The sequence below is a fragment of the Tiliqua scincoides genome, chromosome 4 (genome assembly GCF_035046505.1).
Source record: "Tiliqua scincoides isolate rTilSci1 chromosome 4, rTilSci1.hap2, whole genome shotgun sequence".
NCBI classification, from domain to species: Eukaryota; Metazoa; Chordata; class Lepidosauria; order Squamata; family Scincidae; genus Tiliqua; species Tiliqua scincoides.
The window spans coordinates 129455509-129483501 of NC_089824.1; the positions used below are offsets into that span (position 1 = coordinate 129455509).

The window sequence follows — 27993 nt, forward strand, 5'->3', positions numbered from 1 at the left end:
TTTTAATTTGTGTTGTGAGCTGCTTGGAATCTCTGGAGAAAGACATGATATAAATCTTTAAAAATAAATAAATAACCAAATAGATTTTCTTGTTGAAAATTGCTCTCCTGAAGTTGCTATTTGCTTCCTAAGCAACCTTTTTGAGGAAATGGTCACTTTGGGAACAAATGATTGCTTCAGAGGGGTGATTTTCATGAGGAATGTGGTTCAAGGGGAAACACTAAAATCCCCTTACTCTTGTGCCTTGGTCCTAAACAAGATGCATCACCCAATGACTGTTTTTAGAAGGAGGGAGGCACCTTCATGTTGAGACCATCTCTATAGCACATATTTGCATGCACATCTAGTTTGACCCTTATTGGAGGGCTTTGGGCCAGTCACCTCTGAGTAGGCTCTCTTCCAGGGCTGTAGGGTGGACAACATGGGATGAATTTTTGGGAAGAAAGGAGCAAGATATAAGTGTAGTAAATACATAATAATGTGAATCTTCTTCTCTGTTTTATTTATTTTTCACATTTTTATACCAAGGAGCTGAGAGTGGTGTGCATAGTTCCTTCCCTCCTTTTGTCCTCACAATAAATTTGTTAGGTAGGTGAGGCCGAAAGAGAGTGACTGGCCTACGATCACCAAGGAAGCTGAGCAGGAATTTGAACCTGGATCTTTCAGGTCTAAGTCCCATTCTCAAACCACTGCACCATCCTGGCTGATTGGGTCATTGCTATCTCATGGAATTTATTATGCTTGTGTACCTAAGGAAAAAAAACCGGGTGGCACCCATGGTAATGATATTTGAATCCGTTCTAGGAGCAAAGGGCAGTAACTTTCTATTTTTATGTTTCTATTTTTGTATTGAAATTGAAATACCTAAATCATATCAATGGAAGTCCAAATACACATCCAAGTCTCTGTGCTTGACCCAAGGGGTAAACTGAGGACATGCACAATAAATGGGCCAGCGTTTCTAAAATGTATGGGCGTAAGAATAAGATGGAACTTGCTTTTTCACTTCCTATTTCTTCAGAATCGTGGCATGCAAAGCTGGAAACTTGATCTGCTCACTTTTTTTTTTTTTTTTGCTAGTAGAAAATGTGTCATAGGCTTCAAAGAAAGCAAGATCAAGTTCTTCAGAGCGGAAGTTGGCATTATATTATGTGTTTTAGCAGAGCTGTGCTACTTTGTTGCTGAGAATCTGACTATAATACTTATTCTAATCCTCAGACCAACTCTCCCAATGAGGCCACTAACTGATTCATCTGTACTAAGTGCCTTTGAGAGTGAAACATAATGTGTTTGATAGGGATCAGTCTGGGAGACTTCACTGTGGTCAGTGCAGCCACACGAGCTCATAGAATTGTTGCAGGTGCAGTGGTTTAAGGCAGCCCTTTACAATGTGTGGCACACCAGTTTGTACTCAGCCCATCAGTTATGTATATATTTATTTGCTTTGCATCTCACTGCAGTCTAAGGGCTCTCAGTGGCTTATACCAGTGGTCTTCATACTTTTTCATGCCATGACCCCCTGAATGAATGAATGAATGAATGGACAACATATTTCCCTTACCTCTTGTGTCTTCACAACAACCCTGTGAAGTAGCAGTCTGAACATGGCTGACCTTAGGAGCTGTGGGCAAGACAGCAGTATTATAGCAAGAACTCACATTGCAATCCTGTATACGCTTGCCTGGGAAGTAGGTCCTATTGAAGTCAACGGGACTTACTTCTGAGTGGATATACAAAGGATTGGGCTGTCAGTTTTGATAAGGCAGTACCATTATTGGATTGGATCCAAGTTGAAAAGTTGCTGCAACCCTCCAAATGAAGCTTTGTGACCACATTGGGGTTGTAACCCACTGGTTGAAGAAGACTGGTTTATGCTATTATTTTAAAAAGTGGAAAACACTCCCTGCCATAAATGGAATTTTCAGAAGGCTTTCAAAATCTAGCTGGTATTGCCCTTTGACAGTGATTCTGAAAGCAGCTTGTAGTTGGTATGCAGCTTCTTGCCAGCAGAAAGGGGGTGGACGGATGGCTGGGACCAGAACTTGCAGCCCTTGAGCCACAATATAGTTCCCCCCTGCCTGCCCCCAATATAGCCTGCCCCCATGTTTTCACAGGCAGGAAAACCAGAAGGTCCATGGGCTGCTGTATATGAGACTGGTAGATTGTGGTCCGCTTGACGGATCACAAGCTCTGCCTGCCCACTTTATGAACTGGATTGCATGTTTATTGCATTTGTATCCCCCTTTCCTCAGTCTGATCAAATATATTATGCTTCAGTCCCAAAGGCACTTAGGACTCATGTGGGGTTCTTTGGCAGACATCCAGAAGTACTTAGCTTCCACAGGAACGTACTCTCAAACCAGAACCTAGTGGTCCTGAGTCAGCAGCTTTATAGATCAATTAGCTTCTGGAGCTGTGTTGGTAGCTGCAGTACCATCCTCCAGACTTCTGGAATGGTGGAGCTGCAGTATAACAGAGATGGCACCAGCAGTTCCCTCCAACTTTAAGCTACCACGATGGTGCAGGAAAGTCAGGTGCCTGAGCCTTCACTATGGTGTGCAACCCATAGTGTGCACATACGCCTCTTCAGCCATTGACTGCCATCTCAGTACCCTTCTCCCTCCTTCCTGCCAGGGCTGGCCCATCCATGAGGCCAGCTGAAGTGTTTGCTCCAGGCAGCAGATTGGTAGGAGCACTCATTTCTTTGCATCTACTACTTCTCCTCCCCTTTCCTCTGCCTGAATTGGAAAAGTAAAGGAGGGAGAGAGAGAGAGAAAGAATAAAGGTGGAGGGGAGGGGAGTGCTGAGCTAGGGCTGAGCTAGCTAGCAAGGTCCTAGACTGAGGCTGCTGTCTGATTTATAAATATCAAAAATTTATAATGGTGATTGGGCAGCTTATTATGTAGCAGCTTATTTAACATCTGATGCACATAGCCTAATCTGCCCTGTCAGTTTTGCGACCCAACAAAAATTGGGTCACAACCCACTGGTGGGCCCTGGACCCACAGTTTAGGAACTGCTGCACTAGTATTGGAGAGTGGGAGAACAGAGGCTGGGACATTTTCAGATAAGGGGTGCAGCATTTGGCATGCTGTGTCAGAAGGTATTGGGCTGGTCCTGATTCCTGCTGCCTTTAGAGGCACATGTCTATATTCTACAGGGCATGCCGTTTTTTTTTTTTTTTTTCCTCAGCAACTCTGGAAACTGTCTTTCTTGGCAGGAAGATCTTGTGGGCTAGTAAACCACATTCATTGTTCTCTGTCCCCTTTCTTCCAGTGGTGAGAAGGGCAAAGGAAAATCTATGGATGCTCACTCACAGCTCAGTATTACTTCTCACTTTCAACAGGCCATAAAGGACTCTGTGTTTTGTTTCCTTTGTTTATGAGCCGCAGCTGAACTTTCTGATCACAGTGTGGCTCATATGCTGCGGTTTGGACACCCTTATAATTAACAAGAGACGTGCAACTTGTCCAAGTACACTGTCTTCAAGATTTCAGAAATAATTTGAAACGCAACAGAGTTGCTAATTAAATTTCCACTTAGCAGATCTACCATCTTATTTGCTTTGTCCTCCCCCTTGTTTAATTATGATGTGGGCATTCTGCTCGCACATTATGAGCACATTATGTTTCGGACTCTGCTCACCAGTTCTTGGGTTACCATATTTTCTGATATCATCATGAAGAAAATGCATTCCTGGAGATTAACTTGGCAGCAGCATTTCAACTTTGGGAGTATCCATTTCAAAAAGATAAAAACTTCTATAAAAGAAACAATGCTTTAGCTATGTCAATAAATCATCATCATCAGGTTCAGGGTAGTTTGCCATCTGTTCACTACCAAATTCAAATTGAACTTGATACTAAAAATGAGAAGGAACCTATGGGGAACCATGTGGTTTCCTCCAAAGGCAGTGAGCAGTAGCTGGTAGTTAGCTTGTCACTTCAGCTTACTGACTTTCCCCTGAAAATGCCTATAGGCCAGTGGCTCTCAAATGGTGGGTCGGGACCCACTGGTGGGTCACAACCTGATTTCTGGTGGGTCATAGAAGGGTGATGGAATGATCAGATAACTAATTGCCTCAAACCCTGAAGTGATTCAAAAATCAGATAGCTGCTAATTACCCTGCAAAGAGCTCAGCTCCTGAAGTTTGCAAGCATGTGTAAATACAGGGTGATAAATGGCTGAGTGTCATTTTTCTGGTTATTATTCCTTGTAAATAAATAAATAAATAAATAAAAACATTTATTTCTAGAGCACCCATTAAAAAAATGGTAAACCTAGGAGGGTTCCAAGAGAGTGTCATTTTACAAAGTGGGTCCTGGTGCTAAAACGTTTGCTGCTATATGCTGTTTCATAATGTTTTGCTGAGTTGGGCTATGACATTGGAAGCAATGGCCTTAGGACAGCATTCCTGGGGGTGAATTAGGAAGTGCAAGTGGGGTGAAGAACTCCTTGGCTGTACCTTCCAGTTCACCCTGTGAGCAGTGCCTCCTGCCTCAATGTTCACTTTACTTGTGTCATTGTAGGTTAGGTTCCAAGCATTAGCATTTGCTGTAGAAAATGTGCAGTTTTTCCCTGAGTTTATTAGTTTGAAGAGACACTACAAGCCCCCAGTACTTGTAGGATTTGAATTTGGACTTGTAGGATTAGAATTCTATCTCCCTGTAGCAGGGGTGTCAAAACATGGCTCATACAGAGGGCCAAAGTTGGCATTCATGGAACCTGCTGAGGGCTGGAAGTGACATCACTAAGCAGAAAGTGACATCATTAAGCAAATGATGGCCAGAAACCAGCACTTGGTTTTCACATAGAAACTCATTAGCTGCAAATAACAGATGCGAAAATGTGCAAATCTTGTTCAAATTTTCAAAATACAAGAGAACCCAATTAACATACTGGAAGAGCTCAACTATAACGGGGGCCATAAAACTTGCTTCTGGGGGCCGCGTTCAGCCCACAGGCCTTAGGTCTGACACCCTGCTCTATACCTGTCTATACACATTGACAGTGCTTCTGAATGTATTTGAGTTGTGGTTATTCAGGGCTGTCCCACCCCATGCTACCAGTCCCTTTCTGCCAGCCCGCCTGGCCGCTAACCTGCTTGACTCTCAAGGCAAAAGCAGCAGCTTTTGGCTCAAGGTTCAACCAGGATCTGGCCAAGCTGAGAGTAGATGCTGCCAGTGCCTCTTCCTGCTGGGTTGACTGAACCTGGAGGCAGAATAGAAGGAGGCAGTAGAGAATAAAGAATTGGTCTGCTTTCCAGTTTCCACTATCTCTTTCCATGCAGTTCCAGCACTCACACTGCAATCCTATACAGGATGGCATACCCATGGATTCAGTTATCTGTGGATCTGGTCCGTGTACCCCCCCCCCCCAGCGTGTGTCCCATCCATGGCCTCTGCTGGGCTCAGACTGAGCTAGGCAGCTAAAAACACGACTTCCAGTTTCATAGAGAAACCGGAAGATATGTTTATAATACCTTATAAGGCATTGGGAGGTCCAAAGAAGCCCCGGATGGACGTCCACTGCCACTGCTGGGCTCGGAGGACCTTCCAGAGGTGAGGGAAGTGGAGCTTCAGAGGGTGAGGGTGCAGATGTTCGCCTGAATCTGGGGTTTCAAGTAACTGCGGGGACACGCCTGTACACACTTTCCTGGGAGTAAGCCCCTTGAACACGGGGGAAGTTACTTCTGAGTAGACACGCTAAGGATTGTGCTGTCAGACAACCTGGAGATCCAGTGGAAACAAGCAGTGGCAGGAGAATTATCTGAAGCTGTCTCTCCTGTTCCCATGCAGGCAGAGGAAGATGGGTCGTGGTGAGGGAAAGATGCCGTGTGAATGTGATCCTCTTCCTGATCACTCAGAACAAGAATTGCAGCAGCCTCATAGTGTCCAGTGCCACCATTTTTTGTTGTGGTGCTGGAGAAGAAGGAGGGAGAAGGTTTCTGCCACTCTAGTCAAAGCTCAGACAGCTGAAGTGGGTAGGTGGGCAGTTGACTGGGACAGGTGACAGCCAGGGCTGGGGTACAGTTTGCCAACTTTTCCAGCCTCTCAATGACCACTTCACCCACCCTCATGGGTAGGCTGGCCCTGTGCTTGCACACCACCACAGAGGCTAGGAGTCATTCCATTTCATGGGCACTGACGGGGTGGAGGGGGTAGCAGGTTGAGCCAGGCATGTAGCCATTGCATAATGAAGTGTAGCCAGATCAGTCATGAGCTATTAAACATTTGTAACGTGGTGGATTTTTTTTTCCCGTTTTTAAGGGAAACAGTTATGGTTTCTGACAGATCTGCTTCAAAAGATAATGCAATACAGACCATGCAAATGACTACACTGGAGTAGGCTGAGAAAAAACTCTCCGCAATATGTAATTAATAGTGGCGTTGCTGAGATTTGTGGTTCCTTGGCTCAACATATGAACCTCAAGAACTCATACTGCTCCCCGTCTCAAAAATGAGGCAAACGTTACAACCCCTCACTGATTTCTGCACTGGAAAGTATATGGATTTAAACCAGAAAAGAACACAATTCCTCACCCACCCAACACTTGTCCTGCTTACCAGATGCGGCTCTAGCTCTGGTTCCAGGGGTGGCAGGATCGAGGAAGTAATGTGGGTCTGGTGTTGCTATGGGAGCCAGACAGAAATCGTGGGATGTGCGCCATCACCGGAATAGCTATAGTCACAAGATGGATGGTTGGAGGGGATTTGGAGGTTCACAGAAAGTTGGGTCAAACCCCAAAGCAATTTATTTTGGTTTGGAATAAGCCAGGCAATTTAGCATTTTGGGGTCTGTGTTTGGAAAGAGCTCATTTTTTTTACCTGAGGCAATCTGAGGATAACTGGGAGGTGGATTTACGTCCATCAGTAGTAACTGGGTGTAGGTGAGCCTGTGCGTTCAGTCAGTGCGCTATGGTGTGGTGATAGGTGTGTTCTTCACCAGCATTTCTTGCTGTTTTCTTCTGTGAAATCACAGGTATGATGAATGGGCACCAATTGACTCCTATTTAGAATTTGTTTCCTTCCTGGCCTAGGCAGACCTGAGCCCTCTCCACCATTTTTTAAACCCATTTCAGAGTGCAGACGTCACAATTACAAAATGGTTATAAAACCAGACCCTCACAACCTGCAAGGCAGATCTGAATGGGCACCAACACTACCCTGGAAAAAACTCCTCTCTCATGGCTGGAACATTTTGTTGATAGGTCATCAATCTTGCTTCAGACCAAAGCCACCAAGTTGGAACTGGCCATGCCAGGGAGGAGGACCATGTTTTCTTTGCTAATGAGACTCCCATCAGAATCTCCGGACACGTGTCTAGAATGCGTCATGTAATATTTCCGCACTCTTTGAACTATAGGGAAACTTCACCAAGTTGGCTAACCAAAGGGTCTTGCTTCTCATCAGGTACTCTGTTCCTGATCTCGGTGTTCAGATTATAGCTTTGACTCAGCCGCTAATTGTTATTTTTAAAAAAGTCAAAACTTTGAACTGTAAACAAAAGGAGTTTGAGCCATGAGTGAACCAAGCAGCCATTTAGAGATGGAAGGATACTGAAGTATTTAATCAGCTGCAATCGTGTGTATCACATGACCAGAAACTTTTTTTAAAAGCACACACTCAGCTATAATTTCTTAGCAGAGCAGTTTGGCCAGCTCTTCTGTCATCTTTGGAAAGGTGTTGGATATCTGCCTTGCAGGCAATTAAAGACTCTGTAAATGCTCATATGGATTGGAGATAATGCAGGAATGCTTTTATAGAACACAGCCCCTTCTTTCCAGTGGGTGGGTTTGCACGTGCCTGTCTCATGCCTGCGGTTGCCCCCGCTATGTAAACAAGCATGCATTCAAGGGTGTCATTTCCAGTTACATGCATAGAGATAGCAATGAAAAGCGACTGTTGGGTGGATGTTGTTGATCCCCTATATGTGTTACTATAAATGATATGCCTTCAGACATGAACCTGCATTTGCAGCGGGGGGAAAGACATATCTAAGCAACCCTATTGATCGCAGTCTTGTATGAGAACCTTGTATGAGAACACAGTCTTGTCAGTGACCTTGTTCTGTGCATGTTGACTCACAAGTAGGATCCGATGAGTTCACTGGGGATTCCTCTCAAGGCCATGTGCCTAAGGTTGCAGGTTTAAATGTAGGTTTCATCACACATGTAGCCTAGGTTAAATCACATAACAGATGCCATTATGCGATTCTGCTGATTTCATGTTGATACTCAGACAGCTCAAGAGGATTGGGCTGTTGAGGGCAGGGCTTTCCGGCAGCAGAAGAGTTTGCCAAGGTTGTAAAATGACTGCCAACAGAGTCCCCTTTACCTGCCAGACCAGGTAAGGCAGCAATGGGGGCATAGATTGGGCAAGGATGGAGCAGAATAGGGTGAAGAAGGGGAGGAATGGGAGTGGGGAGGTGGCGGAAGGGGATGAATCCAGCAGCAATGGTGCATGTTGGATCCTATCCCCTCTTTTTCAAGCTTCCCAGCCCCTTTCTTCTCCTCGGACTTGCAGCAGCTACAGAGCTGGTGCAGGTTCGAGGAGACCCATTGTGGAACAGGAGGCTTACAGAGCAGCCAGGGGAATTTGTTTCCCTTTCCCTTCAAAGCCTCCCAATCCCCCTTTTGCTGCATACAGCCCAGCCCTTTTTTTGGGGGGGGGGCTGGGGGGTAGGACTGGGTTCAAAGTTTAATAAAAATAAAATTCTTTTTCTTTTTCTTTCTTTTTTTGCAGTAGATCTTAAAATATATTTTGCAATGCACTGATTTTTTTAAATTTGGCTTTGTGATTTTGTATAGTGGTAGAAGTATTGATTAAGGATAATTAAGACGCTGTAGATGAGTGTAGATGTCAACCTTTCTTCCTTTAGATAAGCTTTCCATGCCAACTTAGCTGCCAGGGAAATGATGTTTTTTGCAGGTGAGAACATTCTATGACGTATTGTCAAGTTCACGCAGAATGCAGGCCATCTCTGACCCTTGGGCCTAAAAATTAATAAATAATAAATAATAATAAAACTTTATTTTTATCCCGCCCTTCTCCCAAAAAGGGACCCAGGGCGGCTAACAACATATAAAACAAATTAAAACATAATTTCACAGATAAAAACATATTAAAAAACACATTAGCAGAACCCATAAAAACAGTAGTCAGAAAAGTCAGAATAAAAGAGCATAAAACAGCAGTTCTTAGAGGAATCGGGCCTGTAAAAAAGCAACTAAAAGATATATAAAAGATGTTAAAAAGGCCATAACGTCAGAAGGCTTGGTTAAACAACAAGGTCTTCAGGCCTCGCCGAAAGGACTCAAGAGAGGGAGCCATTCTCAAGTCAAGGGGAGGAGAGTTCCACAACGTTGGTGCCACTACTGAGAAGGCCCTATTTCTTGCCACCGCCCCACGTACCTCCTAAGGCGGCGGCACTTGTAAAAAGGCCTTCTCTGATGACCTGAGAGGATGAGCCGGATTGTACGGGAGTAGGCGATCTCTAAGATAACCTGGCCCAGAGCAGTATAGGGCTTTAAAAGTCAAAACCAGCACCTTGAATTGGGCCCGGAAGCGAATGGGCAGCCAATGTAGCCTCCGGAGAAGCGGGCTGACAGAGTCAAACCGCCTAGCTCCAGTGACCACACGGGCCGCCGCATTCTGCACTAATTGCAGTTTCCGAACCGTCTTCAGGGGCAGCCCCACATAAAGCGCGTTACAATAATCTAACCTCGATGTCACCGTAGCATGGATCACCGTGGCCAGGTCTGCACGATCCAAGTACGGACGCAGCTGGCGCACCAGCCGAAGCTGAGGAAAGGCCCCCCTAGCCACAGCCGCCACCTGGGAATCCAGGAGCAGTTGCGAGTCCAGGTGGACCCCCAAGCTGCGGACCTGCTCCTTCAGAGGGAGTGCAACCCCATTCAGAGCAAGCTGATAATCCAGCACCTGCATCGAGGATTTCCGAACCAGGAGAGCCTCTGTCTTATCCGGATTTAATTTCAGCTTGTTAGCCCCCATCCAGATCCTCACTGCTCCCAGACAGCGCTCCAGGCCCTCAACCGCCATCTAAACACTCATTAATATATTCAAATCTGCCTTGAAGGTGTACACCACATAAGGAAGACAGGTAGAGATGGACAAGTTGTCCTTCAGGAAAGATTTTCCACCATTACCCTGATGCTCTTCCAAGGAGCCCAAGTGTTTCCTGGAACACAATTTGAAAAACCACTCCTCCGGATTGGTTTAGTTTAGTTGTTGTTGTTTCTGGTCTCCTATTTCCAAATGGATGGAACACAATAAAAAAAAGCTTTGACGATGAAAGAAAACTTGGAACATGTGTCTTGAGAACACTCACTAGGCAATATTAGATTTAATCACAAACTCGGCAGCTTTTGATATCAGCCTTCAGGCAAGCCTGTATGTTGAGCTGCCCTGAATCGTTCCAGCTTTGCCTCCATGTGTTACTGACAAAGCGCATGCAGATTTATGGAATGCTAAAATGGAAGGAAATAACATAAAACAAAGAAGCCAGGCATTGTTGATGGTCACGATGGTACTCGATTGAACCAGAGAGAAGGAAATGATTACTGCTCTTTTCAGCAATGGTTTCCCTCCTCTCATGTCTTCATTTCCCTGAGTTTTAATGTTAATGTTCTCTAGGGCATTGGTTCTGGCACAGCGACCCACTTTTTAGAATGAGAATCTGTCAGGATCCACTGGAAGTGATGTCATGACCGGAAGTGACATCATCAAGCAGGAACATTTTTTGACAATCCTAGGCTGGAATCCTACCCACACTTACCCAGGAGGAAGTCCCATTGACTATCTTTGTTAAAAGCATATACATAGTAGCCTGGTAAAAGTATAGATGTGTAACATTTCCCCAAATGCAGTCACATAGCATGAAGTCTAATATATTCAAAATAAAATACTGAAATAAATGGGGACCCACCTGAAATTGACTTGTGACCCACCTAGTGGGTCCCGATCCACAGTTTGAGAAATACTGCTTTAGGGCAGTGGTTCTCACCCTTTTAGCACTGGGAACCACTTTTTAGAATGAGAATCTGTCAGAACCCACTGGAAATGATGTCATGACCTGAAGTGACATCATCAAGCAGGGAAATTTTTAACAATCCTAGGCTATAATCTTACCCACACTTACCCAGGAATAAGTCCATTGACGATCATTGTTAAAAGCATACAAATAGTAGCCTGATAAAAGTACAGGTCTGTAACATTTCTCCAAGTGTAGTCACATACCATGGCAGCATCAAGTCTAACATATTATTATTAACAGTATTTATATACCAATTTTCAACGGAAAGTTCACAAAGCGGTTTACAGAGAAAATCAAACAAACAACTAATGGTTCCCTGTCCCAAAAGGGCTAACAATCTAAAAGGATGCAAAAGAACACCAGGAGACAACCACTAGAAAAGACAGTACTGGGGTGAAGAGGGCCAGTTACTCTCCCCCCGCTAAATAAAAGAAGAGCACCCACTTTAAAAGTGCCTCTTACCCAGTTAGCAGGGGTATAGCATATTAGCATATTAAAAATAAAAGATTGAAATGAATGGGGACCCACCTGAAATGGGCTTGCAACCCACAGTTTGAGAAACACTGCTCTAGGATTGCTTGCCTCATTTTATTTCTGAAAGGCACGCAACCAGCTTTTTCAGCGTTTGCAGATACAGTCTTCAGAGCCCCACTTGATAATCAAAGTCTGTAGTTGGGTTTTATTCATTTTCAGAATGAATTGAGCCCAGTGGTGGACCTCCCATTGACTCGATGGGGCAAATGCCCCGGGTGTGGAGCTTCGCGGAGCTTTAGGACCCTGCAGAATCCTCTCTGAGGCTCCCGATGGGGTCAGAAACTGTGCTTCCGGTTTCCCAGAAGCATAGTTTAAAGCGTTGGGGAACCCTCCGGAGGCTTCCCCAATGCATCCTGGAGTTGTGCAAGGCTCTGTGCATTCCAGATAAGTGGGGGAATGGAATTGTGCTCAGGGGGTGCTGGCATCCTGCGGGGGCACCGTCTCAGACCTTTGCCCCAGGACCTGGGGCTGGGGAGGTCTCCCACTGATCGAACCCAAACCAAGTGGGATGCATTTAGTTCAGGATCCATTTTCTCTGAAATGTATGGACCTGACAACTGATATGAATGGGTAAAATGGGGTGCGTGTATGTGTTTTCAGGACTCCCATTCATTGCCTATTCATCTTTGTTTTTCCTTAACAAAGTATAGTTTTTCTTACTTTAAAATGCAGTTTTTGTCATCATCTGTCACTGTGTCAGCAATGGTAGGAGTGTCAATGTGCATCAGTCTCCTTTTTTTAACCTGCAAGTGGCTAGCATTTTTTCATGGTGGTGGCTATTTTTTTTTTTTAATCTATACTGTTTTGGGGTGCTGTTGTGTCCTGGGGCAACTATGGGTTTAAAAATGGTTGCTGTTGGGAAGGGGAAATAATAGAGCTCTTGTAGCTGCCAACACAAACCGTGATGAAACTATAGTTACATTTTTCTTTTAATAGAAACAAATTGGGGTGGGAAGGTGGACCTTGGCTGGCCATTCATGAGGGCAACTGAAACTGTTGCTTCAGGCAGTGGATTAGTGAGGTTCTAAGTCTATCTCAGTCACCTACTTGCCTCCACTGCTCCTCCTTGCCCTCCACACCCTGAATTGAAAAAAAGGAAGAGGGGGACAGAAAGAAAGAGGAAATGTGAAGGGAAGGAGAGGGCTGAGCTACTATATTGTAGAAGGAACTGAGGCTGGCACATCATTGGGCAGGAGGTCTGGTCTAGAGGGTAGGGCCTCCGTTTGCCTGAAGATAACATCTGAAGGTCGCCGGTTCGAGGCCACAGGCACCATGAATGGCGAGATCTTGAAGCAGCTGACGAGCCGAGTTATGTTGAGTTATTCCACCTGCTCTTTGGCCGCTGTCAGCCTGTGTGGGAGGAAAATGGAGGCCAGAATGTAATACCAGATCATAAAAGATCCATCTGAAATGTTGTGGTTCTTGAAAGACAGAACCTTCTTCAATTGTAAAAATCCCTATTGGGATTTAGTATAGCCTGCCTATGTAAACCACCTTGAATTAAAGTCTGAAGAGAAATCTGATGACCAAGAAAGGCGGTATATAAATACCTGTATTATCATCATCGTCATCATCATCATCATCATCATTGGGTAATGATGCCAGCATTTAGCATATTGCCTCAGGAGTCAGGAGGACCAACCCTGATCAGAACTTTCTGAATGGGTCCCAAATCTTTTTAAGTAGGGCTTGAAATTACTCGCTGAACTGTACTGAGTGGAGCTCCAAAATGAAAATTTTTGGAGAATGCATCCTTAGTATGTAGCAGTTCATAAGGGCTGACTGAGGTAATCTCCTCAGATCAGTGGCGTCACTAGGGTTCACGTCACCCGGTGCGGGATGCCAGCGCGTCACGCCCATGCAGTGGGCGGGGCAACACCCCAGATGGTGGGCATGGTGATGTACCATCACACCGCCCCCACTGGTTTTTTGGCTGTACCTTTTGATAGAACAAAGATAGAACACATTCTGCATGAAATTACACACTGATTGATATATAACATGATGGTATTATTCCTCCAAACTGTGATTTTAGTGATTTTGGTCACTAGTGGTGTCACAAACACCCCATCAACTTACTAACACCTTATTGCAGCTGTTCTCAAACTTTTAGCACTGGGACCCACTTTTTAGAATGACCATCTGTCCAAGACCCACCAGAAGTGATGTCATGGTGGAAGTGACATCATCAGGCAAATTAAAATAAATGATTATAACTAATTAAAGTAAAACAAATAATTAAATAAGCAGAAGCCAGCCCTGTCCCAACAGTGAATTTTCTCTGTAGCCTGCCTGCAATAACACCCTCCTCCAAAATCAGTAAGGTTTTCAGCCCTACCCAGTACCCAGTTCAATTTAAGATCTTCTGTTTAAACCAGATCACTGTCAGGATCCACTTGGCTTTGCAAGTCTCAAAAAGGTTCACCTTATCAGCTGAAGCCTCTATTTTGATCCTTTTGGGGGGGAGGCTGCCTTCTGGAGCACTTGTTTAGCTGCAGTTGCATATGATCAGGACCATTCTGGTAGCCTTGCACTCTCCTTCACCTGATCTTTCACACCAGCCAAGGCATGGTTGCTTACTCGTGAGTAAACGTGACCATGAGGCTTAGTTTCACTTTCCATAGGGCTCAATACATTTGTCTGCTTGGAGGAAGGGACTTCCTCCTCAGGTGTTTTTGGGGGCTGCATTCATTGGATCAGGACCATTTTGGTATCGTTGGATTCCTCTCAGCCTGCCCTTTCCAATGGACTAAGGCAAGTTCACATACTCATGAGTAAAGACACAATATGGCCCACTTTCACTTTCCATAGGGCTCCATGCAATTTTTGTTCTCTGGTTTTTTAGCTATAACTTTTGTTAGAAAGGATATATTTCACTCTGATTTTTTGCATTGCACTCCGCATCCGACGGTATATAACATGATGGGGTTACTCCTAACCACCATAATTTTAGCTTGTCACCCCCCCAGTGCGCATCACCTGGTGTGGCCTGCACCCCCCTAGCGACTCTTGAACAACAAATGGGGCTGCCCGCATCATCTCTAGTTTGGCTATATCTGTTCGGGTTGGTTCAGGAAATCAGGGCTTGCTTTCATAACTCTGAGGCAGTGGCCTCTTCGCTTCTTTCTACCTGTGATTTGTTGACATATCCCAAAAGATAAGTAAAAGATGAATTGAGTGGAGAAACTGAATCTGATTAATGAGGGGCTCTTGAGTAGCCTCTGCTTAATTTCTAAACCAGTGACTATGTGCTATGTTATCAAGTGTGCGGGAGGGAGTGGAATTAAGAACCTCATGCCCATATCCAGAGACTGGAGAGCAGGGGGGAAAAGAGGATCCAGGGATTTGTCTGCCTACATCAGCTGTATTATAGTGAAGAGACTGTCCTTGGAAAACCACCCTGAATTAGCAACATTTGGAGAAGCTCAAAACCTCTGTTACGTAAAACTAGCGAGTTGACCCTTCATATGCATTTCTAGAAACTCAGAAAGTTTTGAGTACAAACAACTGTGTCGTTAATCATTTAATATAGGAGCATATATGTATTTAGTGGCAGATGAGCATACTTTTCTCCATAGATGGAATCAGTGCAAAATAGAATGTATATTTTATATTACAGAAACTTTTGTCAAAGAAATAGCGGATGGAAGCACAATTCAGGGCAGATGCTCAGAATTATGTTTGAGGAGGAATAATAAATAAATTTCCCCTTCCCCTTGAGTTTCATTGGAGAAAGAGGTCCTGCAAAAGCTAACCCATGTGATTAAAAATAGGTTACCATGGCTTTGTGGTTTTTTGAGCAAAAGTTGTCATGTGAAAACCAAGGGGGAAAGGCACCTTTGACAGGCATCCTCCATCATCTGCAAATAGTTGTGTGGCTTGTCCCTCAGTCTTTCCACTGATTGGTTACTCTGTCGAGATACTAAAATAAGGTAGCAAATTAATGACTATGCATAAACACTAATATATAGTTTTGATGTACAGTGTAGAGTAAGACATTAATTTCACCTGACATTATGAAACCAGTGGTTAACCTGATTGGTTTGAATGTTTGTGAAACATGAAGTATCTAGAGTAATCAGAATTGCACAGTCTGACTTCTACAAACACAGTCATAGGAACATAGAGCTGAAATGTTTCCCATGCATCACCTAACCAGTCTCTACATTAGGGATCCATAGACATAAATTACTCATGGTGAATGTTTATACACTCATACACTGTCTTCTTAATGTTTCTGTAGCTTCCCTAAGAAATATATCCAGTTGCCTGTTGTGTTTTGGGTGGAATGGGGGAGGTTTGCAAGAAGTATATTATCCAAAATGTATAGTACTTTTAGACAAATTTACAGAATTGTTTGTTCAATTGAAAACCACAGTGGCTAGAGCAGTAGTTCCCAAATTGTGGGTTGGAACCCACTGGTGGGTTGTGATCTGCTTTTTGGTGGGTTGCCAAAGAGTGATGGAAAGCAGTGGCATCACTAGGATTCTTGTCACCTGGTGTGAGAGGCCTGCACGTCACCCTGTGCAGTGGGCGGGGCAACGCCTCAGGTGGTGGGCGTGGTGATGTACCATTGCCCCACTCCCACTGGTCTTTTGGCTGTACCTTTTGTTAGAACACAGATATTTCAATGTGGTTTGTTTCATTGCATTCTGCATGAAAGTACGCATTGATTGATATATAACATGATGGTCTTATTCCTCTGATTTTAGTGATTTTGAAAACTTGTAGCGTCTCACATATCCTGTGTCAACTTACTAACACATTATTGCAGCAGTTCTCAAACTTTTAGCAGTGGGACCCACTTTTTAGAATGACAATCTGTCCAGGACCCATTGGAAGTGATGTCATGGCCAGAAGTGACATCATCAAGCAAATTAAAATAAATAATTATAAATAGTTAAATTAAAATAAAAGAAATAATTAAATAAGGAGGAACCAGTCCTGTTCCACTAAGTGAATCTACTCTGAAGTAAGTCCTATTGTAGTCAATGGGGCTTACTCTCAGGAAAGTGTGGGTAAGATTGCAGCCTGTGAGCCCAAGCCTATGCATGTCTACTCTGAAGTAAGTCCCATAGTGGTCAATGGAGCTTACTCTGTAGTCTGCCTGCAATAACAACCCCCCCCCCCCCAATAAAAGAAAGAATCAGTGAGATTTCCAGCCCTCCCCAGTGCCCAGTTTAAAGTTCTTCTATTTCAGGCATATCAATACAAAGACCCACCTGGCTTTTCAAGTGCAAAATAGAAAACTTCTCCTTACCAGTTGAAGCCTCTTTTTAGTCCGTTTTAGTGGGGGAGGAGGCTGCCTTCTGGAGCTGCCTTTTGGAGCAGCTCCATCGGATTGGGATCATTCTGGTGTCCTCACATTCCCCTTTGTCTAGCCTGACCACCAGCCAAGGCTCGCCTGCCTACTGGTGAGTAAACGCGACCATGAGGCTGCTTTGCTTTCCATAGAGCTCAATAGGGCAGCTGGGAGGCAGGGACCTCCTTCTCGGGTTTTTTTTGGGGCTGCATTCATTGGATCAGGACCATTCTGAGTCCTTGGAGTCCTCTCCGCCTGCCCTATCCTAAGGACTAAGGCAAGTTCACCTACTTGCAAGAAAACACAGCCACATGGCTTTGCAGCTGGGAGGCAGGGACCTCCTTCTTGGGTGTTTTTGGAGGCTGCATTCATTGGATTGGGACCATTCTGGTGTTGTTGGATTCCTCATAGCCTGCCCTTTCTGATGGACTATGGCAAGTTTGCCTACTCATGGGTAAACGTGCGATATGGCTCACTTTCACTTTCCATAGGGATCCATGCATTTTTTTCCTTCTGGTTTTTTGGCCATACCTTTTCAACGAAAGGAGCGATTTCAATGGTGTATTGCAGACTGTTGAAACAATATAGGTTGGGCATCCCTTATTCGGAATTCTGAAATATGGAATATTCCAAAATACAGAACTTTTTACCGAATGAAATAAAATCACAAACTGTGTTTCATGCAGAAACCTTGTTTCATGCACAAAATTATTAAAAATATTATATAAAATTACTTTCAGGCTTTGTGTATGAAGGGTATATGAAACATAAATGAATTTTGTGTTTAGACTTGGGCCCCATCCCCAAGATCTGTCATTATGTCTATGCAAGTATTCTGAAATATGGAAAAATCCAATATTCAAAATTCTTCTGGTTCCAAGCACTTCAGATAAGGGATGCCCAACCTAGGGACTATGGGCCAGATCCAGCTTGAGTGTTTGTGACCTGCTGACTGTAGCATCAAGTGACAGCTTTCATGCACAAATAGATTTATAATATATGTGTCCTGGATTTGTCTTCAGAGACAGAACTCTCTGGTCAATTAGTGTCAGCTCAAGGATATTATTTTTCAATATTTCACTCAAGTGCCATCAAGAGTTGAATGATGGTACTGATTTTATTATTTATATAACACCATCAGTATGTCTTAGAGCAACCATTTTTAACCAGTGTGCCATGAACAGTCTGCAGGTGTGCCACAGAAATTTGGGAGTCATTTATTAGTAGGGCCATTGAGGGATGTGAGCCCCCCATCAGCAGCATGGTGTGCCTTGTCAATTGTAAAAAAAAAACCAGTGCCTCGAGAATTTTAGTACATTGTTCGTGTGCCATGAGACTGCTCTAAGGCAGTGATTTTCAACCTTTTTCATCTCACGGCACGCTGACAAGATACTAAAATTGTTAAGGCACACCATCAGTTTTTGACAATTGACAAGGCACACCATGCTCTTGGTGGGGGGCCTCAAATCCCCGTTGGCCCTATTAACAAATGACCCTCCCCCAAAATCTCTTGGCACACCTGCAGACCATTCACGGCACACCACTGTGCCACGGCATAGTGGTTGAAAAAGGCTGCCTTAGAGCCTAATTTCTCTTCCTCTGCTGCCCAGGCTCTTCCTTAAACCTCGAAGCAGTCTCTTCATTCCTCTCTCTGTCTTCCATTGTCTGGGTCTGTTTTGAAAGAAATAGCAAAGTGTGAGTTGCGGTCCTTGTAGAAATATGAAACTATTTTGAGGCACAGAATTCACACTGTACTGTATCCCTGACATGTTGTGAAGCTAGAGTTCATTGTAGAACATTTATGTCTATCCTGTGAAGCTCAATGAAGCCACAACACTCCATAAGAAAGATTTCTTATCCTGCTCCACTCTTTGGAAGAGTTCTGATGTCCTTAATCCAAATGATCTTACCACTGAAAGTAACAGAGATGTCTTAAATGGCAGGAATCTCTAGAAACACATGACTATAACTTTCTGTTCATTTCTTTCCTTTTTCCTACTCTGTCTTTGATGGCAGCCCCAGGAATGGCATGGCACAATGTGGAGCATTTGCGTGGGCCCCCACCCTGTCCTTGGCCCCCCACTCACCAAGTAACCACTGCGACTGCAGCCACAGTGAGCTGAGCACTGGTGGTGCCACATGCAAAGGGTGGCATCTGGAAATAGTTGGTGGTGGTATGTTTTTGGGCCAAAGGGACGCAGGGGTGGGCAGGCAGGCCCACAGGAGTAAATGCTCTGCTCACCATGCTAGCTTCCTAAATGATGAGACCCTGGCTGTGGCAGTTGGTGCTTCCCTTGGTTGGTTGGTTGGCAACCTTCTGTCTCGAAAGAAAATGGTATAAGCCTACAGCACCTGGTATTCCCAGGCAGTCTCCCATCCAAGTACTAACCAGGCCTGACCCTGCTTAGCTTCCGAGATCAGTTGAGATTGGGCATGTGCAGGGTAACCATTTTGTCAAATTGGCTATATCAAGTTAAGACCAGCCCTGCTGTTTTTTGGTTTGTATTCTTAGGCTGAAATCCTATACGCACTTTCCTGAGAGTAAACCCCAGTGATGGGAGAGTGGGACTTGCTTCTGGGTAGACAAGTACAGTATTGTGCTCTTTGATTTTCTCTTCCTTTTAGTCAGCCCCATCTGCTTAGCTGCAGATATGGAGCAGCTGCCCACACAGTCCTATCTTCATGTCCTGAGTTTGGTTCCCTGATAATTGTATTGCTGCTTCCTCAGCCCTTGTGCTTCTCTGTAACAAGAGGTCAGAGAGATGTAAAAACAGCAGCTGGAATGGACAGAGACTGTGTGTTGCGGTCTGCCTAGTCTTACTGGATTCAGTGAGGTTTTACTTGGACAGAGCATGCCACAAGCAGGTCGAGCCAAGGGCCATCCCTGCCATAGAGCTCTGATGGTAAAAGGGGAAACCAACTGGAAAACAGAATGATAGGGACCCTCTGTACGAGTTCCTGTTTGTACTTTCAGTCTTTAATAGATGTGCATATTTTGGAGGGAGCGTGAATGACTGTTTCTTCTCCTTTCTGTTATTTTTTCAGCAGAACCAGTGGATGTGCTCAAAGCATTCCAGTTTCACAGTTTTCCAGAAGGAGTATCAAAAACAGCAGGATTTTGCATAAACAGAAGGAACTCTAAAGGATCAGATGTCGCCTACAGAGTTTCAAAAAATGCACAACTCAGCGCCCCGACCAAACAATTGTACCCAGGTGAGGGGGACTTGGAGGGTAATATTTTTGATTTTTTGTTTTTGTTTTATATCACTTCTGGGTGTGACGTGAGGGGCATAATTTGAAGCTTTGCCCCAAGCTCCATAGTGGCATATTCTTGAGTCTTATGACTGCTTTCTTTCCAGTGATGTTTGATCTGATAAAATGCTCCCGGACTTTGTTGTGTTATTTATTTTTATTTTTTTAATTAACTTCTCATTTAACTTGCTGTGATATGCAAGAATAGGGATGAATTTGGGATGAATAAATTTGGGATGAATAGGGATGAATGGGCAGGAGGTCTGGTCTAGAGAGTAGAGCCTCCGTCTGCCTGAAGATAACATCCACAAGGTCGCCAGTTCGAGGCCACCGGCACCGTGCGACCTTGGAGCAGCTGACAAGCTGAAGCCGAGCAATTCCATCTGCTCTGAGCGTGGGAGGATGGAGGCCAGAATGTAAAACCAGATCGGAATGAAACACCTTGAATGTAGTAGTTCTTGAAAGAAAGAACCTTCTTTGAAATTGTAAAAATCCCTATTTAATAGGGATTTAGATAAAAGCCTGCCTATGTAAACCGCCTTGAATAAAGTCTTGAATAAAGACCAAGAAAGGCGGTATATAAATACCTGTTATTATTATTATTATGAATTTGGTTCTTAGCACATAATTTAGGGCATAGAAAACTTATGTTCATCCTTGAAAAACACAGAAGCACAGTCCATACTTGGACACATTGTTTAGCTCCTCAGATATTTATTATACTGAAAGCAATAAATCACTTCTCAGGCCAACAGATCATTGTGTAACTGTGATATTGCTTTTAAATTGCTTTTAAATTGATGTGCAGAAAGGCAGGTGCTCACAACATCTGTTTTTAGGTCCACACAACAGCATCATAATAGAACAAGCTAAAGGACTGTACTCTGGCCTTTCATGATAGCTTATGCCAGTGGTTCTCAAACTAGGACATTGCTACGCCCCAGCCTGAAGGCCCTGGCACCTGCCCTCTTAAGGGGTGGGGAGGGGGGAGTGGAGTGAAGCGATCACCTGGATTGCACCACACTTGAGGGGCTCAGGGGCTTTCTTGCACTCACCAAAGGCTGCCCCAGACCCCTGGGAGTGCAGGGAGCCTAGCGTGAGCCTCCATAGGGCCCCCCGAAGCGCACAAACACTCAAAATAACAATCACAACCCACTTCCGGTTTTCGATTGTGGAGTTTTTGACTCCACAGAGGATTGTTTCAACATCTGAACCAGTATACAGTAACTTATTTTCCTAACCACCTTTGGCCAGTCATGCCAAACGGGGAGGTGACAAGGGCAGGGAGGAAGCTGGTTCAGGCCTGGGAGGGGGATGTGTTTTGTGGCAGCAGCACCCACTGAATCCTATCTCCCTTCCGAGGCCTAATCCACCTCCACCGTTCAATGCAGGCTTGTGCCAGAGATGCCACTGGTACAGGTCTGCCTTGACCTATGGCGGCAGCGGAGACATACCCTGAGGGAAGGGAACAATTGTTCCCTTCTCTTGAGAAAGCCTCCAGAGGCCAAAACTTCCATGCAGGATAGAGTAGACACCTCTTTGGCACTGCTGCATTGCCCCATGGGTAGGATTGGACTGCCCTTGACATTAACTTAAATGTACAAGGTTGCAGCCCATCTGAGCAATGTACTTCATACACAGTTGGCCATCATACAGCTTGAAAAATCAGCAGCTTGCTGTCAGTCTGAAGAGCAGACACCATGCTTGTACTCAACCTGAAAATGGGATTTTTGCACTTTTGGTCTGGGCCTTAGTCTGGCAGGAACCATGTCATTTACTGCTGTAAAAACTAACTTGACTATTCTTCAGGGTGGCTTCACAATGGTCTCATGACCCAATTCTATTCCAGCCTTATGCTGCTGCAACACTCATTCCAGTGGTGTAATGCACTTTATGGGTGTCTAGCGACAAGCCATTTGACACGACCTGGCTGCCGCCGCAAGCTATAAGCATTGGGTTCATTCACAAATGGATTGGGGATGCCCGCTGGCACCAGTAAGTTAGGGAAGTGGGTGGGAGAGCGGAGGAGACGAAATGGAGCAGGAAAGGGAAGGAACAAGGTGGAGAGGAATGGCCGCAGCAGGGACTGACGACTGATGGGAAGTGCTGCTACCCCTTGCAACAGCATGCCCAAAATGGTCGCCAACAGCGCACTTTGCACACCATTGGCTGCCCAGTCAGCCAATAGGAAATAAGAACTGTTGGTGGAATGGAGCTGCCAGTCAGCCTGTACCTCACAGTGCTCTTTCAATTGAAAACCTTTGAATGGACATTGGACCATTGCCTTTAGAAGCTGTTAGCCAAGAATAAGCACCCTCTGCCAAAGCCAGGCCTGAGAGTGCAGACATTCCCTCAGGGGGGGAATAAGACTTGTGTTAACTTGCACTTAGTCTCTTGTGTGTGTATGTGTGCGCTTTGAATGACACTGTAGTATAGTAAGTAGGTTTGGCAGTTACATGGTAATTGCTCCTTATTTTATTTTGTTTTGAATGCCAAAGTAAATACGCTCATTATGCTGTTTGTTGGCAGTTACCTAAATTAAAATAGCCGTTGGCTCTAACCTACATGCTTTTTTCCCCTCCTTGTGACATTTGCAGGATTTCTTGCATTAGAAATAATCTGGGAATGAATGTCTATGCCCCCACTTGGCCTCTTCAGCTTTTCTCTCTGGGGCAGTCGAAAAAGAAAACCATGTGTGTGTGAGAGAGAAGGAGAGGGGGAGAGGGAGGGAGGGAGGGTTTGGGGCGGCTTTCTTTAAAATTTATAGCTCTCCACTTGAACAAAGAGTGGGAATAGGAAAGACTTAATGAACTTAGCACTAAGCAATTTGTGGACAGAGCAGAACAATATAAAATTGTCAGATTGTTAATTTACATACAGCCCAATCCTATGCATGTCTACTCAGAAGTAAATCCCGTTAGAGTCAATGGGGCTTACTCCCAGGAAAGTGTGGATAGGACTGGGCTGTTACTCTGTTACAAGAAGTATTTTAGTTTTAACAAAAAATGATGTGTAAAAACCGCACTGAACAGAATATTTGTGTGGCATGAGTACTTGTGGAAGTACTGTACAGAATATTTTTGTGGCTGTCTGTCTGGACAATAGTTGCAAGTGCATGGAGGCTTAAACAAACATCATCAGATCAACTGCTGTACCTGTCTCAAGTCTGGGATGTGGTGACTGCAATCTTATATACCCATAGGTCCTATTAATGGGACTACACTGGTATTACACTGTTTTAAATATCTTAGAATGACCATTAAAAAACTTGCTATACCAGCCACCGGGTAGATGGAACTCGTCAGCCTGGGAAGGCAGCTCATCTAAGAGAAGGAAAACTCTGATCCCAAACCTCCACTGCCTTGTGGCTACATCCAGTTATGGAAAAGGCTTCAGGAGTCAACCTCGAGGCAAAATCCGGAGCCGGAGTCCCTGAGGCAGTTCATGGCTGAACACAGTCATGTTCTGGCAACTCCTGCGATGCCGCTGGAACCAACCGTATTGGCCTCTGCCTTTCCATTGGACCATTTCAGCGACGTGGAGAGGGGGGATTTGCTGCATGGGTAACAGCCTATCCTCCATACCTACTTTACCCAGGCTTCGCGCACTGGAGAGGACAGTCTGTTCCAGAACCACCATTCAGAGCGTGACACCATGGTCTTCCAAGACTGAATGATGCCAACACACACACAAAACTAGGGGATTAGGGTAATTAGTCACAAGGAAGGCTGTCAGGACATCCCTTTCTTTCATCAGTTATTTGCAAAACAGGGCCAGGATCCACCAGAAAATTTTTGTGTGCAACTTGCATTGACAAAAATAAACACTACCAGAGAGCTTGTCAAAGGAGATATACCCGACATGCGTCCTAAAAGTTTTTGCTGTATGGCAGACTTCAAAATGGTATCCAGGCCCCCAGTATGGTACCATTCCAGGTGTGCTCAACTGTCTGTTGGAGGAAGCACTTCGATAAACTATCAGTGTCTTAATGGATAATAGAGTAAAACTAGAAGACATCAAATCCCATTCCTCAGAATAAGGCAGGAAGATCTATATAATGCCAAACATCAACTTGTCCATGGTATGCTTCCAGCAGGTATACCTGCAATAAAAGGTAATAGAGCAAATAGCTTCAGGTAAGTCAAGCAATATGTAAGCCATAAATGTGCCACTGGCCACTCTCACTTGGGATTTTCCCCCCAACTAGACCAGGTGATACGTGAAACTATCAGGTCTAGTTCAACTATACACATCAGTGTTTCCCAAACCGTGGGTTGTGACCCACTGGGGGGCTGTAAGCGTATGTGTGCTGGGCTTGACAATGCTCCTTTTAGTGCCGCCATATCTTATTGCGAGGGCCCAGAGACCTCTTCCAGGTTGCATCAGGCTGGCGACCCACTCTGTTGTCTTTTGTGCGTGTCAGAATGGCCTGCAGATGTGACCAGAAGTGACTGCTGGTTTATGGTCACAACTTCCAGTTTGACCAGGCCATTCTAAGGTTCACAGAAGCCAATAGTGTGGGTCACTGGCCTGCCATGACCTAGAAGATGTCTCCCAATAAGGTATGGTGGTGCTAAAAGGAACATCACCTAGTGACCTACCATGGAAGTTGAGGTGGGTCACTGTGCTGAAAGGTTTGGGAACCGCTGCATTAGATAACATCTACCACATAGCATAGCATATACAAGCTGGTCACCATAAAGACATTGTAAAGTCAGAACAAGTAGTTTAGCCAAGTCAGTGTTCTGTTAAGCTTATCTCAATGTCCAAGTTCTCCAGCAAGTCATATACTCATAGCTACCAGTATTTTGTTTGATTATATTGAGCTGTTTTTCTGGGGCAATTTTTACATGTACTTTTTTGCTTTCAGATAAATATTGAAAGCTAGTTAAAGGGAAAGCCATTAGCCATAGCATAGTAGGTTTACAATCTTGTGATTGTTAAAACTTCTGATTACATAAGAACAGCCCCACTGGATCAGGCCAAAGGCCCATCTAGTCCAGCTTCCTGTATCTCACAGCAGCCCACCAAATGCCCCAGGAAGCAAACCAGATAACAAGTGACCTCATTCTGGCACCCTCCCTCACATCTGGCATTCTGACATAGCCCATTTCTAAAATCAGGAGGTTGTACATACACATCATGTCTTGTAACCCGTAATGGATTTTTCCTCCAGAAACTTGTCCAATCCCCTTTTAAAGGCATCCAGGCCAGACGCCATGACCACATCCTGTGGCAAGGAGTTCCACAGACCAACCACACGCTGAGTAAAGAAATATTTTCATTTATCTGCCCTAACCCTCCCAACCCTCAATTTTAGTGGATGTCCCCTGGTTCTGGTGTTATGTGAGTGTAAAGAGCATCTCTCTATCCACTCTGTCCTTCCCGTGCATAATTTTGTACGTCTCAATCATGTCCCCCCTCAGGTGCCTCTTTTCTAGGCTGAAGAGGCCCAAACGCCATAGCCTTTCCTCATAAGGAATGTGCCCCAGCCCAGTAATCATCTTAGTCGCTCTCTTTTGCACCTTTTCCATTTCCACTATGTCTTTTTTGAGATGCAGCGACCAGAACTGGACACAGTACTCCAGGTGTGGCCTTACCATCGATTTGTACAATGGCAGTATAATATTGTTTTGTTCTCAATACCTTTTCTAATGATCCCAAGCATAGAATTAGCCTTCTTCACTGCAGCTGCACATTGGGTTGACACTTTCATCGACCTGTCCACCACCACCCAAAGATCTCTCTCCTAATCTGTCACAGACAGCTCAGAACCCATTAGCCTATATGTGAAGTTTTGATTTTTTTGCCGTAATGTGCATGACCTTACACTTACTGACATTGAAGCGCATCTGCCATTTTGTTGCCCATTCTGCCAGTCTGGAGAGATCCTTCTGGAGCTCCTCACAATCACTTCTGGTCTTCACCACTCGGAAAACTTTGGTGTCATTTGCAAACTTTGCCACCTCACTGCTCACCCCTGTCTCCGGGACATTTATGAAGAGGTTGAAGAGCACCGGTCCCAGGACACAGCCTTGGGGCACACTGCTTTTCACTTCTCTCCATTGTGAAAATTGCCCATTGACACCCACTCTCTGTTTCCTGGCCTTCAACCAGTTCTCAGTCCAGGAGAGAACCTGTCCTCTAATTCCCTGACTGTGGAGTTTTTTCAGTAGCCTTTGGTGAGGGACCGTGTCAAACGCCTTCTGAAAGTCCAGATATATAATGTCTACGGGTTCTCCTGCATCCACATGCCTGTTGACCTTCTCAAAGAATTCTATAAGGTTTGTGAGGCAAGACTTACCCTTACAGAAGCCATGCTGATTCTCCCTCAGCAAGGCTTGTTCGTCTATGTGTTTTGAGATTCTATCTTTGATGAGGCATTCCACCATCTTACCCAGTATAGATGTTAGGCTGACCGGCCTATAGTTTCCTGGGTCCTCTTTCCTTCCCTTTTTCAAGATTGGCGTGACATTTGCTGTCCTCCAATTCTCTGGCACCATGGCTGTTTTTAGGGACAAGATGCATATTTTAGTCAAGAGATCAGCAACTTCATTCTTCAATTCCTTAATAACTCTTGGGTGGATGCCATCAGGGCCCGGTGACTTATTGATCTTTAATTTATCAATGAGGTCTGAAACATCTTCTCTTTTAACCTCTATCTGACTTAATTCCCTGGTCAGGAGTGGCTGTTCAGGCAGTGGTATCTGCCCGAGGTCTTCTGCCATGAAGACAGATGCAAAGAACTCATTTAATTTCTCTGCCATCTCTAAGTCTCCTTTTATTTCCCCATTCCCTCCCTCACCATCCAGAGGGCCAACCGCTTCTCTGGTGGGTTTCCTGCTTCTAACGTATTTGAAGAAGCTTTTATTATTCCCCTTAACGTTGCTGGCCATGTGTTCCTCATAGTCTCTCTTGGCCTCCCGTATCACCTTCTTACATTTCTTTTGCCACAGTTTATGTTCCTTTTTATTCTCCTCATTAGGACAAGACTTCCATTGACAGGAAGCTTCCTTACCGTTTATGGCCTCTCTAACTTGGCTTGTTAGCCATGCGGGCACCCTCCTGGACTTAGTCGAGCCCTTCTTCCTTTGTGGTATACACTTCTTCTGGGCCTCTGTTACTGTTGTTTTCAACAGCCTCCATGCACTCTGGAGAGATTGGACTCTTTTTACCTTCCCTTTCAACCTCCTTCTAACCAGCCTCCTCATTTGAGGGAAGTCTGCTCGTCGGAAGTCAAGAGTTTTTGTGACAGATTTGCCTGGTACTCTTCCCCCGACATGTATGTCAAAACAGATCACAGCATGGTCTTCACATTAACATCTTCTCATGTGGTTGGGGCAGATTAGCACATTGCTCCCTTTCCTTTTGGCAAATTGTGCCAAATTGTATGGTCTGACTCAGAAGGGTTGTTCATAAGTCATACTGTACAGTACTGAGATACATTAATTGTTAGGCTATACTAGGATACAGTTTTTCACATGTTCCCTTCAGTACAAGTACAATTTGTGTACAGTGTATTGATCTGTAAAAATGAACCTAGGTACAGTCCTTCACTCAGAAAAGTGTGCCCTGTACTTGGATTCGGTAGAGTGTGTTTTATATATGCATTTGTCTTGCAGCAGTATTTAACAATACTTGTTACAGTTTGATAGGATATTAATTACCCATTCTTATTCTGGGCCTATGGCAACAGATCTGGCAGGCTAGGTGTACCTGCCAGCAACCCTCCCAGGTAGCACCAGAGTAGGTAATGTGGTGGCAGGGGAAGGCTGCCGGGAGCTTGGTGAAGGATCAGGGTGAGGAGTGAGGAGGGCAGGGGTAGATCTCCGTGGTAGCAGTGCACCCTG

General features: G+C 44.7%; 1 protein-coding gene across 1 annotated transcript in view; it reads left to right on the forward strand.

Moving 5' to 3' along the window:
- Positions 1-27993, forward strand: part of COL11A1 (collagen type XI alpha 1 chain) — a 284888-nt gene that overhangs the window by 13021 nt on the left and 243874 nt on the right. The window contains exon 2 of the mRNA XM_066624556.1: positions 19937-20104. Coding sequence (XP_066480653.1) covers positions 19937-20104 — 168 coding nt within the window. The remainder of the gene's footprint in view (positions 1-19936; positions 20105-27993) is intronic.